Here is a 19569-nt window from a genome sequence, read left to right as displayed (position 1 = left end):
AGTCGGATGCTTAACCGACTGAGGCACCCAGGCACCTAATTATTATTTTTAAAATGAGATAAAGGAAAATATCGAAGTACATCATATGCAGTAAGAATCTACACTCTCTTCCATGGTGAAACTTACCCGGTCTGTGACTTGAAATCCCATGTATGACTCCCAAATTTCTATCTCTAGCCTAGTGCTCTCTCCTAAATGCCATGCTCATTTAGAAAGCTCCACTTGGCTGTCTACTAGACATCTTAAACTGAACGATGAACCCCTGATCATCTTTCCCAAAACAGCTCCATCTGCCACGCCCCCAGGTGATGGTAATTTCATCCTTCTTAGGCCTGTATCCCCAGAGCCACTTTTTACTTCTCTCATTCTCTAACACAGCACATCTCATCTTTCAGGGAATGCTATTAAGTCTACCTTCAGAATCTAGCCACTTCTCATCATCCTTACCACTACCACCCTGGTCCAAATTATCATCACCTCATCTCTCACCTGGATTAATGTAAGAGCCTCCCAACAGGTTTCTCTAATTACACCCTTTCTTCTCCTATAGCCTATTCTCAACACTGTAGTCAGAGTGATCTCTTGAAACAGGAGTCAGCAAACTTTTCCTGTAGAAAGTCAGAGAGTAAATATTCAGGTTTTTTGGGCCAAGAGGAAAATCAAGGCTATTACAGAGGTATTTCTACAAGAGAAGACAAATTTCTATGAAATGTTTGATAAAATTAAAAAATAGTAATTGAGGGTGCCTGGGTGGCTCAGTTGGTTAAGCGACTGCCTTCGGCTCAGGTCATGATCCTGGGGTCCCGGGATCGAGTCCCACATTGGGCTCCCTGCTCAGCGGAGAGTCTGCTTCTCCCTCTGACCCTCCCCCCCTCATGCTCTCTCTCATTCTCTCAAATAAAAATAAATAAAATCTTTAAAAAAATAATTGAGTATAATTTTTTGTAATACAGATCTACTTTTAAGACGTATTTGAGAGAGATAGAGAGAGCACGTGCGCACGCAAGTGGGGGGAGCGGAAGAGGGAGAAGTAGACTCCCCAGGGAGCAGGATGTGGGGCTTGATCCCAGGACTCCAGGATCATGACCTGAGCCAAAGGCAGATGCTTAACTGACTGAGCCACCCAGGTGCCCCACAGGTCTACTTTAAAAAAAATTTTTTTTAGCAATTTCTTTCCCCACCTTGGGGCTCGAACTCATGACCCTGAGATTAAGAGTCACATGTTCCTCTGACTGAGCAGGCCAGGTGTCTCATGTAATACAGGTCTACTAATGAGAATGGAATTTTTTTTAATTTTAATTTTATTTTAAGATTTATTTATTTGGGGGGGCAGAGGGAGAGGAAGAGAATCTCAAGCAGACTCCCCACCAAGCACAGAGTTCCACATGGGGCTCAATCCCAGGACCCTGAGATCATGACCTGAGCTGAAACCAAGAGTCAGACGCTTAACTGATTGAGCCATCCAGGCACCCCTCTTTATTTAATGGATTTTGCTTAATTGGGGTTCAAAGCAAGTGTTCCCTATCATCAAATCAACTGTAAATGGTTACCTGTAAAAACCATTCTTAGCTGATGGCCATATAAAAACAGGGAGCAGGATGGATTCACACTACAGCTGTAGTTTGCTGACCTCTGCTTTAAAATATTATCAGATCCTATCATTCTCTCAAAACCCTGTGAATTAGTTTTCTTCTTTGTGTAACCAATACCACAACTTCAGCAGCTTAAATACCCATTTATTATCCTCACAGTCTATAGATCAGAAGTGCAGGTGAGCTTGGCTGAGTTCTCTTGAATAGGGTCTCACAAGGCTGAAATCAAGGTGACCTCTTATATGGAAGACCTGGGAAAGAATCCGCTTCTAAGGTCATTCAGGTTTTTGGTAGAAGCCAATTCCTTACAGGTGTAGGCCTGACATCCTCAGTTCCTTGCCGGCTATTATCCAGGAACTACTTTTAGCTTACAGAGGCTTCCTGCATTCCTTATATGGTCCCCCTCCATCTTCAAAGTCAGCACAAGCACATTTACATCTCATGGTTTGAATCTCTTTGAAATTCCTTTATGCTACCAGCTGGAAAAAAAGGCTCTTTAAAGATGTCACCTGATTAGGCTAGGCCCACTCAGATAACTGTATCTCAAGGTCAACTGCTGGTGGGGGGCATCAGTTTTAGAAGTCTGCCTACCCCACCCTGCAATAATTTCCTACTCAGAGTCAAAAGATAAGGCACTTAGGAGGGCCAACATGATTTGTGCCACCTGCTACGCCCCAATCCCCATGCCTCTCTACTGTTATTTCCTGCTCTTCTCCCTCTGGCTTATTCTATTCACTCATACTAGCTTTCTTGCTATTTCTTGAACATGCCAGACACACTCCCAACCTGGGATCTCTGTGTGGAGCACTCTTCTCTCAAATATCTGATTTGTTAGCTTCTGTATCTCCAAGACTTTGCTCAACTTCCAACTTTTTTTTTTGAGAGAGAGAGAGAGCGAGCGAGCATGTGCACCCAAGTATGGAGGGCCAGGAGAACAGAATCTTAAGCAGGCTCCATGCTCAGCATGGAGAATGATGGGGGCTTGATCTCACAACCCTGAGATCATGACCTGAACTGAAATCAAGAGTTGGATACTTAACTGACTGAGCCACCCAGGTGCCCCTCAACTTCCATGTTTTCAATGAGACCACATCTGATCACATTATTTACTACTACAATCTGCACTCTCACTCCTGGCACTGCCTATTTCCCTTACCCTGTTCTATTTTAATTTTTTTTCTATTATACTTAGCACCTTTAACATACTATATACTTTGCTTATTTATGTTTATTGTCTGTCTCTCCTTGCCAGAATTAAGCTCCTCAAGGATAAGGATCTGTGTCTTATTTTATTTATTTTTAAAGATTTTATTTATTTATTTGACACAGATTGAGAGAGAGCGCACAAGTAGGCAAAGCAACAGGCAGGAGGAGAGGGAGAAGCAGGCTCTCCACCAAGCAGGGAGCCCGATGATATGGGATGTGATCCCAGGACCCTGGGATCATAACCAGAGCCGAAGGCAGCTGCTTAACCGACTAAGCCACCCAGGCACCCCTGTGTCTATTTTTGATTCACGTATGTATTTTTCTTTCCTTTTTTTTTTTAAGTAAGCTCTACTGCCCAATGTAGGGCTTGAACTCACGACCTTAAGATCAAGAGTCATATGTTCTACTGACTGACCCAGCCAGGCACCCCCTCACTAATGTATTTTTTGTGCTCTAAGCATCTAGCACAGTGGCTGGCACCAATAAAAATTCACTGGATGTTTTGGGAAACTCTTGTTTCTATTTTCTATATATGTATGTACATACTAGGTTGTGATAATAAAATGGTATTTATTACTGAGGAGAATAGTCAAGAGAGTTTGTAAAATACTGGGGTTAGACTATATGACTTCTTAAGTCCTTTCTCAATTTGAGCACTTATAAATCTCTATGTGTAGCTAGTAAATGTCCACTATATCTTTTGGGAGATGGCAAAGTTCACAGTCTAGTTTCTGTAGCAAGGCATTGAATACTGAAACATAACACTGACACCAAAAAAGCCATTAGCATCCCTGCCTGTTCTATAATAGTAGGTTAGGAAAACCTGGAAATAGCAAGAACTGCTGAATGCCCCAAAATATAAAAATCTGAACTTAATCCTTCCATGAAAAGGAGACAGAACTTGAGAGCAAATGACAAAACAGAACATTTCTTAGATCAAAATTTCCCAGATGAAAGCTTTCACACACTTACTGAAGAAGTGAAGAGGAGTGAAGAAAGATATCCCTTAAAGTGTCTGCCGTAGAAATTGTGTCCTGAATGGACTTTGGGAGCAAAGACCACTTCTGAAATATATATGATTTCCACTCATCCACAGGCAGATCCATTCTACTTTAGGTCTATAAAATGAATAAGAAAATAAGGAATTCAGATTTCTACAAATGCACAATTCCAGAAAAAAAATCAAGATTTCACTCAAGCAAATGTGAAGCAACAAAATCAATTGTGATCTTTTTCTGTGGTTTACATGCTGAGGATCTATTTTCTCTCACACCTATTCACTGAACATCATTTTATTCAGAAATATTTACTGAAGGCCTACTTTGTTCCACACACCAGGCTTGCCTCTTAGACCTCCATCTTCCCAAGCTCCTCAAGTCAGAAACCTGAGACATCCCAGATTTTTCTCTCTCCCTAGCTATTAAATTAACAAATGTTTCTATCTCTTACACAGTTCAGTTTCTTCTTTCAATCCCCAGATCATTCCTTTAGTTCAAGTCCTCACCATCTCTTGTCTGGCATCCTTTCCAGGATCATAACTAGTCTCCAGGTCCTCAGTTCCCTACCCTACCCCCTAAATTCAATTCATCCTCCACACTGAGACAGATGTCTCAGTGCTTTAATCAATGCTCCTCCAAGCATTTAGGGAAGCCCAGTACAAATGTGACCCCTGGGCTCATTTTCTAATGCCCAAGTCTCACCTCTTCCTTTGTACCCTACTACCCTGAGCTACTTAAAGCTAGCCCCAGCTTGCCAGGCTATTCACCTCTCTAGTTTTTGCATAGGCTATGCATTCTTCCGGGAGCATCCCTACCCTCAGAGTCCACCTCGCAAATCTGCACACATCCTTCAAGACCAAGTTTAAATGGCACCTCCTCCAGGAAGCCTTCCCTGATTTTCCATCTGTGCGTGCAGACACACTTTGTGTCTCTCCTGAGGTCCATATTATGTCTACCTGGAGTTAGGGCTACTCACTGCGGTAACTCCCTCGACAGACTATGCTCTCCTCTGAGAGCAGGGACCGGATCTTATTTACCTTCGGAGATCCCCACTGTGCCAAGCTCAGGGTCTAGCAATGGCGGGAGCTCGGCACTCGGGTTGCTGAAGGAATCGTTACCGCTTTGCCTATGGTTAGCAGCAGAGCTATCAGGGAACAGCTCTAACTCTCTCTTGGGCTAACAGTCGGTCTGCCCGTCAAAGGCCGAGCCAGGTTTTTCTCGGAAAGCTTCCGGTACAGGACCGCGTGCCCAGAAAAAGAACCCGCGTCATCCTTGGCGCGCCCCACGGCTCGGGCCCCGCCCCCAGGCGCAGTCGTCGGGTGACTAGGTCCTGAACCCGGGCCCTTGCATGTCACGTGGGCTCCCTCGGCCAATGCGGTGTCTGTTCCGCCCCTAAGCCCGCCCTTGTGACTTGCGCATGTCAGAAGGCGGGGGTGGTGCCTGCAGCCACTTGGCCCAATAGCTTTGGAGCGCGCGGGGTCCCGTGAGTGAAGCCGAAGCTGCGGAGAAGCAGGAGCGCGGGAGTTGGCGCAGCGCAGTCATGGTGGGCCACCTGAGCGAGGGGGCCATTGCGGTGAGGAGACGCCTGCGGGCAGGCGGGCTGGGGTGGCGGTGGGCCCTGTGGTTGTGGGGGTGGAGAAGGGAGAGAGGAGCTGGAGGGGATAGGGAGAGAACGCGAGAGGAGAAGATAAGGGGGGGACCGTCGGGTGACTCCCTAGAATTCTCACTCTCTCCTCGAATTTTTACTGTCGTCTTTCAAACATATCCATTTTTTTTTCTACTTAAGAAAACGAAGCAAAATTAACTTGATCGTCCTCCATCACCCTCCTGTGGCCACTCCCTATCTCCTCCCCGTCCCCTATCCACAGCCAAACTTCTCGAGTTGTCTGTTTTCAGCTCACCTCCCGTTAACGGACTCCAATCCGTTGTTCCCTCGATCACTATATAAAGAACCCTCGGAAAGAACCCTGGCAGAAGTTAGCAGTGCTTCCAAGTCGTTAAATCTAACAGACACTTTTCAGTTTTTAACTTAACCAGAGTTCTCAGTAGTGTTTGAGAGTTACTTCTTTTGAGCAGTTTTGAGCATTACTTCTTTCCGATAACACTCTTTTTGGCTTCTATGGCTTGGCTTGGCTGGTCTTTCCTCGTTTTATTTGCCGGTCCCTCATTGTAAGTTTTTGTTTACTCAAGGTTATGTTCTAGGTTTAGTCAAGGTTATGTTTTAGGCCCTCTTCTACCAAGACAATCCCATTACCAACTATGTCAGTTGCTCAGACATTTCTTTGTCCGGAGCCACCTTTATTCTGAAAGATAAACCTCTGTAATATGCCTGCCTACCTGATACCTCAAAGGCATTTTATATTCAACATGCCCCAAAGCAAATCCGTTATTCTACTAAGTTTGGGCCTCTTGGTGTTCCCTATCTCGATGAATGGCACCATTATCCATTAAGATAATGCTAGCCAGAAATTGTGGAATCATTCTTCCTGCAAACTTCCATCACCTTAGATGTTCAGTCCATTACCCAATCTGGTGTTTTACCTCCACACATGCCTCTTAAATCCATCTACTTCTCTTCTTCCACTCTGGCACCATTGTTTCTTGCCTGGACTACTGACTTCCACCCAGCATAACCTCCCCTCCCACGCCCACACACCTTCCCATCACTGCATATTCCCACTTGTTCTCCCTTCCTTTCCAACCTTTTTGTTGTTGTTTTTTTATTTTTTAAATTTTAACTCCAGTATAGTTAACATATAGTGTTCTGTATGGTTAGCAGCAGAGCTATCAGGGTCTAGCAACCGCGGGAGTACAATATAGTGTACAATATAGTGATTCAGCGATTCTGTACATTACTCAGGGCTCATGAAAAGTGTACTCTTTAATCCCCTTCGCCTATTTCCCCCATCCCCCCACCCACCTCTCTCTGGTAACCATCAGTTTGTTCTCTATAGTTAAGAGTCTGTTTCTTGGTTTGTCTCTCCCTTTTTTTTCTTTGCTCATTTGTTTTGTTTCTTAAATTGCTCGTATGAATGAAAGCATATGGGATTTGTCTCTCTCAGACTGACTTACTTTGCTTAGCATTATACTCTCTAGCTCCATCCATGTTGTTACAAATGGCAAGACTTTATTCTTTGTTATGGCTGAATAATATTCCATTGTGTATATGTAACATATCTTCTTTATCCATTCATCTACCAATGGACACTTGGGCTGCTTCCATAATTTGGCTATTGTAAATAATGCTGCAGCAAACATGGGGTGCATGTATCCTTTTGAATTAGTGTTTTCATATTTTTGGGAAACTACCCAATAGTGCAATTACTGGATTCTAAGGTAGTTCTATTTTTAACTTTTTGAGGAACCTCCATACTGTTTTTGCACCTGTTTGCATTCCCACCCAACAGTGCACGAGGGTTCCTTTTTCACATCATCCTTGCCAATACTGTTTCTTGTGTTGTTGGTTTTAGCCATTCTGACAGCTGTAAAGTGATATCTCACTGTAGTTTTGATATGCATTTCCCTGATGATGAGTCATGATGAACATTTTTGCATGTGTGTTGGCCATCTGTCTGCTTTGGAGAAATGTCTGTTCGTGTCTTCTGTCCATTTTTTAATTGGGTTATTTGTGTTTTGGGTGTTGAGTTGTAGCAGTTCTTTACATATTTTGGATATTAAGCCTTTATCAGATCTGTTATTTTCAAATATCTTCTCCCATTCAGTAGGTTGTCTTTTGGTTTTGTTGACTGTTTACTTTGCTGTGCAGAAGCTTTTTATTTTGATGTAATCCCGGTAGTTTATTTTTGCTTTTATTTCCCTTATCTCAGGAGACCTATCCAGAAAGATGTTGCTATGGCTGATGTCAGAGAAATTACTGCTTCTGCTGTCTTCTAGGATTCTTATGGTTCAGGTCTCACATTTAGATCTTTAACTCATTTTGAGTTTGTGTTTGTGTATGGTGTAAGAAAGTGGTCCAGTTTCATTCTTTTGCGTGTTGCTGTCCAGTTTTCCCAAAACAATTTGTTGAAGACTTGTCTTTTTCCCATTGTATATTCTTTTCCTCCTTCGTTGAAGATTAATTGACCATATAATTGTGGGTTTATTTCTGGGTTTTCTGTTTTGTTTCATTGATTTGTGTGTCTGTTTTTGTGCCAGTACCATACTGTTTTGATGACTATGGCTTTGTAATATAACTTGAAGTCTGGAATTGTGATGCCTCTGGTTTGTTTTTTTCAAGATTGCTTTAGCTATTTGAGGTCTTTTGTGGTTCCTTATGAATTTTAGGATTATTCTAGTTCTGTGAAAAATGTTATTGGCATTTTGATAGGGATTGCATTAAATGTGTAGATTGCTTTGGGTAGTATAGACATTTTAACACTATTTATTCCTCTAACCCACGAGCATGGAATGTCTTTCCATTTCTTTGTGTCTTTTTTCTTTTTTTTAATATAAATTCCTGATATATTCCATACTCTTGTACATTCTTTTCCCATCTCCCTGTGTGGTTCTTCACTCTCCCCTCCCTGGCTAACAATCTTCAAATTTCAGCTCAGTTAGTTCTTCAGAGAAGCCTTCCTTGACTTACTAGCCTAATTCCCTTTATTTTGAGACCCTAACTCCTGCTTGTTCACTTACTAGCTGTGTGACTTTGGGCAAGATACTAAACTTTGCCTTTCTCTTCTGTAAAATGAGGGTAATGATACCTGGTACCTATTGCCTAGGGTTAGTGGGGAATTAGGTGAGCTTTTACATTTAAAGTGCTTAGTCCATGCCTGGTACGCAGTAAATGCTCAGTATATGTTATTTCTTATTAATAATCACAGATGTAATTTTATACTTATTTACTTTTTATTTGACTAATATTAGCTACCTTCTGTCTTCCCCACTGGATTGTAGATTCTTTGAGGCCTGAAATTAACATCTTTTTTCGCTCAAAATAGTCTCCTAAATACCGGGAGCAGTGCTGGCAAATTTTAGGTATCCAGTAAATGTTTGCTAGTTGCATATGAGGCAGTGAAAAGAAAGGGACAGAGATGAGTGGGGAAGAACCGTTGGCAGAGTGGAGTGACTATTTGAATAAATTAGGAACAATTAAACCTGAGAAGGGATTGAAAATTGTAGTTCTCATTTACTTTTAGCTGCTACCTTGCGCTTTAAAAAAAAAAGATTTATTGGGATGCCTGGGCGGCTCAGTGGGTTGAGTGTTTACCTTCAGCTCAGGTCATGATCCTGGGGTTCAGGCATCAAGGCCCGCATCAGGCTTCTTGCTCAGTGGGAAGCCAGCTTCTCCCTCTGCCTGCTGCTTCCCCTGCTTGTGCTCTCTCTCTCTCTCTGACAAATAAATAAATAAAATCTTTTAAAAAAATTTAAGAGACAGAGAGCAAGAGCGCGTAACTAAGCCACCCAGGCGCCCCACCTTGTGCCTTTAAGACAAATTAGGAATTGTTCTTCACTTTTATTTATTTTTATTTTTCTTGTTCTTCACTTTTAGAAAGAATGGTTATGGTGTTAATAATTTTATTGCTTGGTTTTTGCTGTATTCAAAACTTTGGAAACATATTTCCAGTGTTAGGTCAAGTATTAAGTTTTATTCATAAATGGCAAAGAAAATGTTTGTGTTTGTGGTGACAGTGTGGAGGACCTTTGCCAACTCTTGATTATCATCAGCTAAAGCAAGTAGTATCATTTCAGTTCAAAAGACACAGGCCCAAAGGGTAAGCAACTAACACATAAATAGTAGAGGCATTTGGGGCAAGAGCTAATATAAAAGAAGAGATTATGCATGGAAGTATTGTGGTAAATCGAATAAATAGCATTTGTATCTTAATTTATTGGGTAATATAAAGAAAAGGGAAAGGAACTAATATTTTTGCCTTTTCCAATGTGCCAGATACTTTATAATAGTCAGTACTTACAATAACCCTGTAAGGTAGATTTCCATAATTACCTGCATCTCACAGATGAAGAAATTAAAGTGCAGAGAAGTTAAATAATTTGTCAGTGGGGTGAAGATTTGAATGCATGTGCCCTTGACTACATTCTGTTGCTTAGTATTTTTTTAATTGAGGTATAATTGACATACAGTATTCTATTAGTTTCAGGTGTTCATCATAGTGATTTGGCATTTTTATACATTAGGAAATGATCCCCATAATAAATCTGGTTACTGTCTGTTACCACACAAAGTTATTACATTGTTACTGACTAACTTCCCTGTGTTGTGCTTTACATCCCCATGACCCATTTATTTTATATCTGGAAGCCTAAACCTCTTTTTTTTTTTTAAGGATTTTATTTATTTATTTGACAGAGCACAAGCAGGGGAAGCGGCAGGCAGAGGGAGAGGGAGAAGCAGGCTTCCCGCTGAGCAGGGAGCCCAATGTGGGGCTTGATCCCAGGACCCTGAGATCTCAGCCTGAGCCAAAGGCAGATGCTTAACCAGCTGAGCCACCCAGGTGCCCCAAGCCTGAACCTCTTAATTCCCTTCACCCATTTCACCCGCACCCAGTCACTCCCCACTCGTGTAACTAATAGTTTGTTTCCTGTATCTATGAGTTTGTTTCTGTTTTTTTTTTTTTGTTTTATAGATTCAACATGAAATCATATGTTATTTGTCTTCTCTGTCAGGCTTATTTCATTTAGCATAATACTGTCTAGGTCCATCTTGTTGTCACAAGTGGTAAGATTTCATTCTTTTTTATGGTTGAGTAATACTCCTGTGTGTGTGTGTGTGTGTGTGTGTGTGTGTGTGTGTGTCTTTATCTTTATCTTTATGTCTTTATCCGTTCATCTCTTTATGGACACTTAGGTTGCTTCTTAATCTTGGATATTATAAGTAATGCTGCAGTGAACATAGGGTTCGTATATCTCTTTGAATTGGTGTTTTTTCTTCAGGTACATACCCGGAAGTTGAACTGCTGGATCATATGGTGGTTTTGATTTTTAATTTTTTGAGGAGCCTCCGTACTGTTTTCCATAGTGGCTGCACCAATTTATGTTCCCCACCAACAGTGTACAAGGGTTCCTTTTCATCCACATCTTTGCCAACACTTCATACTTTTTGTCTTTTTGATAATACTCAATCTGATTGTGGTTTTGATTTGCATTTCCATGATGATTAGTGATGTTGAAGATTCTTTGTATCTATTGGCCATCTGTAGGTCTTTGGAAAATGTCTATTCTAAAGCGTTTTGCCCATTTTTTAAATTGGGTTTACTTTGTGTTTTTATAGGTAATGTTAATTTGGAAAATTTAAGGCAATTTTGTCTTCAGTGTACATATCGTATTGTATGTCCCAGAAGATTTAATCTTATAATCACTTTATGATGACACAAATTAAAAAGAATAATAAATTAATACATGTGTGTGGTTTTAAAATCAAATAGAACAGAAAGGTGTTTTAAGAAATTACTGACTTTTTCCTCCACCCTGCCCAAGTTCTGTTCCCTAGGAACTTAAAAAAATCACCTTTACTGAAATTCAATGGGATTTACACTTAATAAAAACTGTAATGTATATAATAAATGTATATAATAAAAGCTCATCAAGATGTTTTCAGTTTGATGAGCTTTGGCAAATGTATACACCATTCCAATCTCCTGTTCCTTCCCTAGTCCTTGCTTCCAGCCTAGGTAAACCAGAGTTTTGACTTCTGGTTTTTATCTCTAAAGGTTAGTTTTGACCATTCTGAAACTTCATGTAAACTTGTATCTGGCTTCTTTGTCTCAGCAAAATGTCGTCCCAGTAGTTTGCACCTTTTATTGCTGTGTAGTACTCTATTGTGTGAATAAACACAATTTGTTTAATTGACCTGGTACTGTTAAACATTTGAGTTATTTTCATTTTTTGGCTATTATGAATGAAGATGGTATGAACATTTATGTACACGTCTTTTTGTGGAAATATATTTTCACTTCTCTGGGATAAATGCCTAGGAGTGTAATTGCTGGGTTATACGTTAAGTGAATATAAGAAATTGCTAAACTGGGGCGCCTGGGTGGCTCAGTTGGTTAAGCAACTGCCTTCAGCTCAGGTCATGATCCTGGAGTCCCGGGATCGAGTCCCACATCGGGCTCCCTGCTGAGCAGGGAGTCTGCTTCTCCCACTGACCCTCTTCCCTCTTGTGCTCTCATTCTCTCTCTCTCAAATAAATAAATGAAATCTTTAAAAAAAAAAAAGAAATTGCTAAACTGTTTTCCAAAGTGCTTGTGAGAATTCTAGTTGCTCCATATCCTTGCCAACAGTTAGTTTTGTCAGTCTTTTTAAGTTTATCCTAGTGAGTGTATAGTGGTATTTTGCATTTCCATTAATGAGTTGTATATAGGTCTGTAGTTTTCTTTTTTATTTTTCTTTTTTTATTATTTTATTTTATTTTTAAACAGAGATATAGTGAGAGAGGGAACACAAGCAGGGGGAGTGGCTGAGGGAGAAGCAGGCTTCCCCCCAAGCAGGGAGCCTGATGTGGGGCTCGATCCCAGGACCCTGGGTTCATGACCTGAGCTGAAGGCAGATGCCTAACGACTGAGCCACCCAGGCGCCCCAATTAGTTTTCTTTCTTAGAATGACTTTGTTTTTTCTATGAGGTAAACCTAACATCATAAAATGAGTTGGAAAGTGTTCTCCTCTATTGCCTGACATAGTTTATGCAAGATTGATATTTTTTTGTCTTTACACGTTAGACAAAATTTACCAATAAAACCATCTGGACCTAGTGTTATCTCTGTTGGAATATTTTAAATTATAAATTCAGTTTCTTTAATGGATATATTTCTATCTAGAATCTCTACATTTTGTATGTTAGTTTTGATACTTTGTGTTTTTCAAGGGACTTACCCATTTAATCTAAGTTTTTTCATAAAGTTATCTCGTGTATGTATAATCTAATATATATGTGATTCATTGTGATGCATTTTTCATTTTTTTTTGCATTTTTCATTTCTGATATTGAGAATATTTGTTTTCTTTTTCTTGATCAGACTAGTTAGAGGTTTATCAATTTTGTTGATCTTTTCAAAGATCCAGCTTTTGGTTCAATTGTTTTTTCCTGTTGCTTATCCATTTTCTATTTTATTGATTTTTGCTCTCTTTCATTCCTTCCTTCTACATGCTTGAGTTTAGTTTATTCTTTTTCTGGCTTCTTATGGTGGAAGCTTAGATAATTGATTTTGGACCTTTTTTCTTTAATCATTTAAAGCTTTAATTTTCCCTCTAAGCATTTCTCTAGTGAGTACCATACATTTAGATAGATTGTATTTTCATTTTCATTCTGCTAGTAATACTTTATATTTTCTCTTGTGGTTTCTTTTTCAACAAATGGGTTATTTAGAAGTTTATTGTTTACAGGGTACCTTCCTGGCTCAATAGGTAGAGCATGCGACTCTTGATCTCTGAGTTGTGAGTTCAAGCCCCAAGTTGGGTATAGAGATTACTTAAAAAAAAAAAAAAAAAAAAGTTTACTGTTTAATTTCCAAGTATTTGGAAGTTTTCTAGATATCCTATTGTTAGGATTTTTAGTTTAATTCCAGTGTGGTCAAATAACATACTCTCTGAATTCAGTCTTTTAACATTTACTGAGACTTGTTTTATTTCCCAGCATATGGAATCTTGATGAAAATGTTATAGGTGCACTTAAAAGACTGTGTATTTTGCAATTGTTAGATTATCTAATTAGGTCAAGTTGGTTGATAGTTTAATCTTTCATATTGTTCTACATATTTTTTTGTCTATTTGCCCTATCATTAACTGAAAGAAGAGTGTTGAAACCACCAATGATAATGGTGAACTTCTCTATTTCTCCTTTTAATTCTGTAGGTTTTTGCTTCATGTATTTTGAAACTTTGTTATTAGGTGCATACATTTATCATTGTGTCTTCTTCAGGAATCAACCCCATTATTATGAAATGTCCTTTTTTATCTCTGGTAATATTCCTTGTCCTGAAGCCTTCTTTGCCTGCCAGTAATGAAACATCTTTTTCCAATGTTTCATTTTTAACCTGTCTCTTTATATTTGAAGTACATTTCTTGTAGACAGCAAATAGTTGGATCTTATTCATCCTGACAGTTTCTGCCTTTTAATTGGAGTACTTGAACCATTTACACTTAATATAGTTACATGTTTAGGTTTAAATTTTTCATTTTGCTACTTTTCCCATCTGTTTGTTGTTGTGGTTGTTTAGCTTTTCCTGACTTCTGGATTGAGTATTTTTTATGATTTGAATTTATTTCCACTATTGATTTATTAGCTGTATTCTTTGCTTTACTTTTTTAAGGATTGCTTTAGAGCACTTCATCTGAGTTCGGACTACTATTATAAAATAGACTGGGTGGTGCGAACAACAGATTTCATTTTCATAGAGGCCAGGAAATCTGAGATTGAGGTGCCAGCAGATTCAGTTCTGGGTGAGGGCTGTGTTCCTGGCTGGAAGCTGCCATCTCACTGTGTGCTCCCATGACTGCGTCTTTGTGGGAAGAGAGAGCTCTCCTGTCTGTTCCTCCTCTAAGGGCAATAATTCTGATATGGAGTCTTCACCCTCATGACCTCATTAAAACTAAGTACCTCCAGGGGCGCCTGGGTGGTTTAGATGGTTAAGCGGCTGCCTTCGGCTCAGGTCATGATCCCAGAGTCCTGGGATCCAGCCCCACATCGGGCTCCTGGCTCAGCGGGGAGTCTGCTTCTCTCTTTGCCTGCCCCTCCCCCTGCTTGTACTCTCCCTTTCTCTCTGGCAAATAAATAAATAAAATCTTAAAAAAAAAAAATCTGCTCTTCCCCCTAAGCGGCCTGAGGTGACCTCTGAAAATGGTTCGCTATTTGCTTGACCCAGAAAACCCTATGAAATCATGTAAATCAAGAGGTTCAAATCTTCGTGTTCACTTTAAGAACACACGTGAAACTGCCCAGGCCATCAAGGGTATGCATATCCGAAAAGCCACCAAGTATCTGAAGGACGTCACTTTACAGAAGCAGTGTGTGCCATTCTGTCGCTACAATGGTGGAGTTGGTAGGTGTGCCCAGGCCAAACAGTGGGGCTGGACACAGGGTCGGTGGCCCAAGAAGAGTGCTGAATTTTTACTGCACATGCTTAAAAATGCAGAGAGTAATGCTGAACTTAAGGGTTTAGATGTTGATTCTCTGGTCATTGAGCACATCCAGGTGAACAAAGCCCCCAAGATGCGTCGTAGAACGTACAGGGCTCATGGTCGGATTAACCCATACATGAGCTCTCCCTGCCACATTGAGATGATCCTTACTGAAAAAGAGCAGATTGCTCCTAAACCAGAAGAGGAGGTTGCACAGAAGAAAAAGATATCCCAGAAGAAACTGAAGAAACAAAAACTTATGGCCCGGGAGTAAATTCTGCAGAATAAATGCAAATAAAAAAAAAAAAAATCTAAGTACCTCCAAAGGCTCCCATCACACTGGGGCTTAGGACTTCAACATATGAATTGGGGGAGGGGAGACACAAATATTTAGTCTAAAACGCGGTGGTTCTCTTTTTTTTTTATTAAGTGCGGTGGATACACAACATTATCTTAGTTTCAGGTGCATAACACAGCAATTGGACAACTCTATGTTATGCTACACTCAACATCAAACATTTTGATCTTAGAATACTCTTTTTATTTAAAGGTTTTATCTATTTATTTTAGAGAGAGAGAGAGAGTGAGCATGTGCTCAGGCAGGGTGAGGGACAGAGGAAGAGCGTCTCAAGCAGACTGCATGCCCAGTGCCCCATGCCCTGTGCCCCCGAGCCTGACACGGGCCTACGATCATGACCTGAGCCAAGATCAAGATCTTGACAGACTGAGCCACTCAGGCACCCTGATCTTAGAATACTCTTAAAAAATCATTGCCCCTCTACCCCCAAGAACTTTTTTTTGTGTGTGAGATATCTACCTTACCATATTTGAAATTATAACTGAGATATTTTATAAAAATGTTTATACATTTAAGATAATGATAAACTTCTGCTAACATAAATGGTGGAAAACAGCTATATATTTCAAAACAAATAGAAAATTGATATTGTTTTACATTTTTGCACATTGCTTTAGCATCTGGCTTTAGAAGATATGGGAGCTAGATTTTCATAATAGCTTCTGTATTCGGTATATTGATTTTTTTTGGGGGGGTGATCTATATAAAGGAAATCTGGCCTCAGGTATGTAGTTGGAAAAAGAGGGAGTATTTTAGTATTTCAGGCTTCTTTTTTTGATCCTTGTGATATTGTAATATAATATAATAAGCAACATATATTTGGTCTTGGGGCACCTGAGTGGCATAGTCAGTTGAGCATCTGACTCTTGGTTTCAGCTCAGGTCATGATCTCAGGGTCCTGGGATCAAGCCCCACATCCAGCTCTGCACTCAGTGCAGAGTCGGCTTGAGATTCTCTCTCCCTTTCCCTCTACCCCTCCCACTCATGCTCATGCGCACACACACACATGCTCTCTCTCTCAAATAAATAAATCTTAAAAAAAAAGAAAGGGTTGGAACTTTCAACCCTAAACTCCCCCCTGCCCTGCCACTGTCCCCCAGAGAGTCAGGAGATTAATCTAGTCACCAATGGCCAGTGATTTAATCAATCGTGCCTATGTAATGGGACCTTCAGAAAACCCCTAAACAGCAGGAATCAGAGAGCTTCCACGTTGGTGAACACATCTACATGCCAGGAGGGTCACACACCCCAAATTCCACACAGGGACAGAAATTCCTATGCTCAGTACCCTTCCAGACCTTGCCCTATGTACCTCTTCATCTGGTGGTTCATTTGTATCCTTTATAATATCTTTTATAATAAACCAGTAAAGTGATTCTCTGAGTTCTTTGAGCCTGAGGAGGGGGTCATAGGAACCCCCAATTTGTAGGCAAGTAAGGCAGAAGTGTGGGCATCTTAAGGACCCACTACTTGAGGTGGGTATCTGAAGTAAGCAAGGGAGGTCTTGTGGGACTGAGCCTCTAACCTATGGGGTGTACACTAACTCTAGTGTCAGAATTGATTGTAGGACACACTTGGTGTCTACAGAGAGTTCCTTCATGTGGAAAACCCACACGGTGTCAGAAATGGTTGTGAATAGACAAAGCTTTTCTCTAATACTGTATCAAACTCAACAAATGGTAGTTTTTTTTTTTAAGATTTTATTTATTTATTTGAGAGAGAGAGAGAGCACATGAGAAGGGGGAGGGTCAGAGGGAGAAGCAGACTCCCTGCCGAGCGGGGAGCCCAATGCGGGACTCGATCCCGGGACTCCAGGATCATGACCTGAGCCAAAAGCAGTCGCTTAACTGACTGAGCCACCCAGGTGCCCCATATGGTAGTTTCTTAAAGGTTAGTTGGAATGTTAAATTGGTCTGTCTTGGGGCACCTGGGAGGCCCAGTTGTTAAGCATCTGCCTTCTGCTCGGGTCATGATCCCAGGGATCTCGCCCCGTGTTGGGCTCTCTGATCATCAGGGAGTCTGCTTCTCCCTCTCTTTCTGCCCCTCCTCCCGCTCATGCTTGCTCTCTCTCGCTCTCTTAAATAAAAAAAAAAAAGAATTGGTCTGTCTTGCATTTTGAATGGATCTTTTGCCTATGCATTATTCATAATGTCATGCATTGGTCATTTGGAAAATGCTGGCTCATTGCATTATGCAGATCTTCCAAATATTGGTATGTTTCATTATATAACAAAAATTCATGCTTATTAATCTCACTAATCAAAAGTTTGTAAGCATTGAGAAGCTGTAAAGCTCATTGTTGGCGAATAGAAGTTTTCAAAAGTTCCGATTTTCACTAAAAAACCCTTGTATTACTGGCAGTAACTGTCATTTTCCTTGAAAACAGGTTCACCTTATTTTTGAGAAAATATTTACTAAATTCTGAAGTTTGAATAACCAGTTTGTCATTTGGCCTTGCAGGTAAAAATGGTGTTGTGTAAAAAAGCAGTTGGTTCAACTCACAACTCAACGGCACAAGTGCTTTTCCTCGGAGTGACAGCCAATATTCCAGTGTGCAGTGAAAGTACTTTTTGCCTACTTCCCACACTGTTACATAGAGTATTTTAAAATTTCTTTAAAGAATAGTAAGTTGTGGGGCACCTGGGTGGTGCAGTTGGTTAAGCATCTGACTCTTGGTTTCGGCTCAGGTCATGAGATTGAGCCCTGTGTTGGGCTCCACACTCAGCTTGGAATCTGCTTGAGAACCTCTCCCTCTGCCCCTCCCACTTGTGCATGCATGCCTGTGCACGCTGGCTCTCTCTCTCAAATAAATAAGTCTGTTTTTTTTTTTTAAGATTTTATTTATTTATTTGAGAGAGAGAGAATGAGAAATAGAGAGCACGAGAGGGAAGAGGGTCAGAGGGAGAAGCAGACTCCCCGCTGAGCAGGGAGCCCGATGTGGGACTCAATCCCGGGACTCCAGGATCATGACCTGAGCTGAAGGCAGTCGCTTAACCAACTGAGCCACCCAGGCGCCCAATAAATAAATAAGTCTTAAAAAAGAATATTGAGTTGTTTTGGCAGACTGTTAATTTACTTGCAAATCAGCTGATCCCTCAGAGACTGGAATGGGTCTAGAATAGCTTTTACTTTGGTCTAGTTTAGTTCTGTTTCTAAAGCATGCCCTTTCTGGGATTTTCTGCTGAATGCAGCAGATGTTTATTGAGTTTTCTGTCTTCTGGCTGATTAGAACTCATCTGTATTCCAGCCTGTGTGAGCTCCACTAATTTTTCAGTTTATAGCTCTCTAATATTTACTCTTTGCCGGGCCTTGTAGAATCTCATTCTGTGTATGCACAACTTAGAACTCAGCCAGAGACTCAAAGGAATTCCTGTGTAGGTTATTGAAGGTCTTTCTCTGTGTAGCTCCCTCATTTCTGGTACTCTGCATCCATGAAATCCAGCTAACTCATCTCTCTGAACTCTGATCTGTGCTCAGTAGGTCTACCACGTTCTTCTTGGGTTCCCTCGTCCATGCTGTGGTCTAAAAGTGCCTCTGTGCCAAAAGCCAGGATGATCATAGGGTTCTGATCATTTCAGTGATCACAGTCTTTCTCTACCTGTTGTCCTGTATTTGAAAACAGTTTATATATTTTTGTCCAGTTTTTTAGTTGGTGGTTGGAAGAGCTAGTCTGGTACCATTTATTTCATATTTTTTAAAAAGATTTTATTTATTTGACGAGAGCCAGCGAGAGGGAATATAAGCAGGGGGAGTGGGAGAGGGAGAAGCAGGCCTCCCACTGAGCAGGGAGCCTGATGCGGGGCTTGATCCCAGGACCCAGGAATCATGACCTGAGCCAAAGGCAGACGCTTGACGACTGAGCCACCCAGGCACCCCTGTACCATTTATTTCAGCATGGGCAAAATTAGAGGCCAGAGAACCAGTCTTCACTGCTGTTAGTTTTTCTGATGATTACCTTTATTTATTTATTTTTTTAAGATTTATTTTATTTATTTGAGAGAGAGAAAGAGCACATGCACAAGAGTGGGGAGGAGGGGCAGAGGGAGAGGGAAACCTAAGCAGACTCTGTGCTGACTGAGGAGCCCGACGAGGGGCCTGATCCCAAGACCCCGAGATCATGACCCAAGCCCCAAGCCGAAACCAAGAGCCTGATGCTTAACTGGCTGCGCTATCCAGGCACCCCCTGATGGTTACCTTTAAATGATGGCTTTTTAAACACAAACTAAAAGCCTGGTTGATATTCTGGTGTTTTTTTATTTTTTTTTTTTAGATATTATTTGGGGGGTAGGGGCAGAGAGAGAAGGAAAAGGGGAGAGAATCTTAGTCTGGAGCCTGATGT

General features: G+C 40.9%; 2 protein-coding genes across 5 annotated transcripts in view; one reads left to right on the top strand and one right to left on the bottom strand.

Moving 5' to 3' along the window:
* The window catches only part of SMYD4 (SET and MYND domain containing 4), a 54816-nt gene extending 49737 nt beyond the window's left edge, over positions 1 to 5079 (bottom strand). Inside the window, exons 1-2 of the mRNA XM_025851413.2 lie at positions 4834 to 5079; positions 3771 to 3916 (exon numbers count right to left, since the gene is read on the bottom strand). Of these exons, the coding sequence (XP_025707198.1) occupies positions 3771 to 3904 (134 nt within the window). The 5' untranslated portion in view covers positions 3905 to 3916; positions 4834 to 5079. The remainder of the gene's footprint in view (positions 1 to 3770; positions 3917 to 4833) is intronic.
* Positions 5080 to 5231: 152 nt separating this feature from the next.
* RPA1 (replication protein A1) overlaps positions 5232 to 19569 on the top strand; it is a 75183-nt gene continuing 60845 nt past the window's right edge. For 3 of the 4 annotated variants that reach the window (XM_025851283.2, XM_073879281.1, XM_073879282.1), the window contains exon 1: positions 5232 to 5369. In XM_025851283.2, the coding sequence (XP_025707068.1) occupies positions 5337 to 5369 (33 nt within the window). In that variant the 5' untranslated portion in view covers positions 5232 to 5336. Of the gene's footprint in view, positions 5370 to 17668; positions 17691 to 19569 lie in introns of those variants that run through there. The other variant, XM_073879283.1, reaches the window with a different exon arrangement.

This window comes from Callorhinus ursinus, unplaced genomic scaffold, assembly GCF_003265705.2.
Source record: "Callorhinus ursinus isolate GAN/ISIS: 27379988/994484 unplaced genomic scaffold, GSC_fseal_2.0 scaffold34, whole genome shotgun sequence".
In the NCBI taxonomy this organism is placed as follows: domain Eukaryota; kingdom Metazoa; phylum Chordata; class Mammalia; order Carnivora; family Otariidae; genus Callorhinus; species Callorhinus ursinus.
Note: the sequence above shows the minus strand (reverse complement) of the source record. Positions and strands in the feature narration are given on the sequence as shown.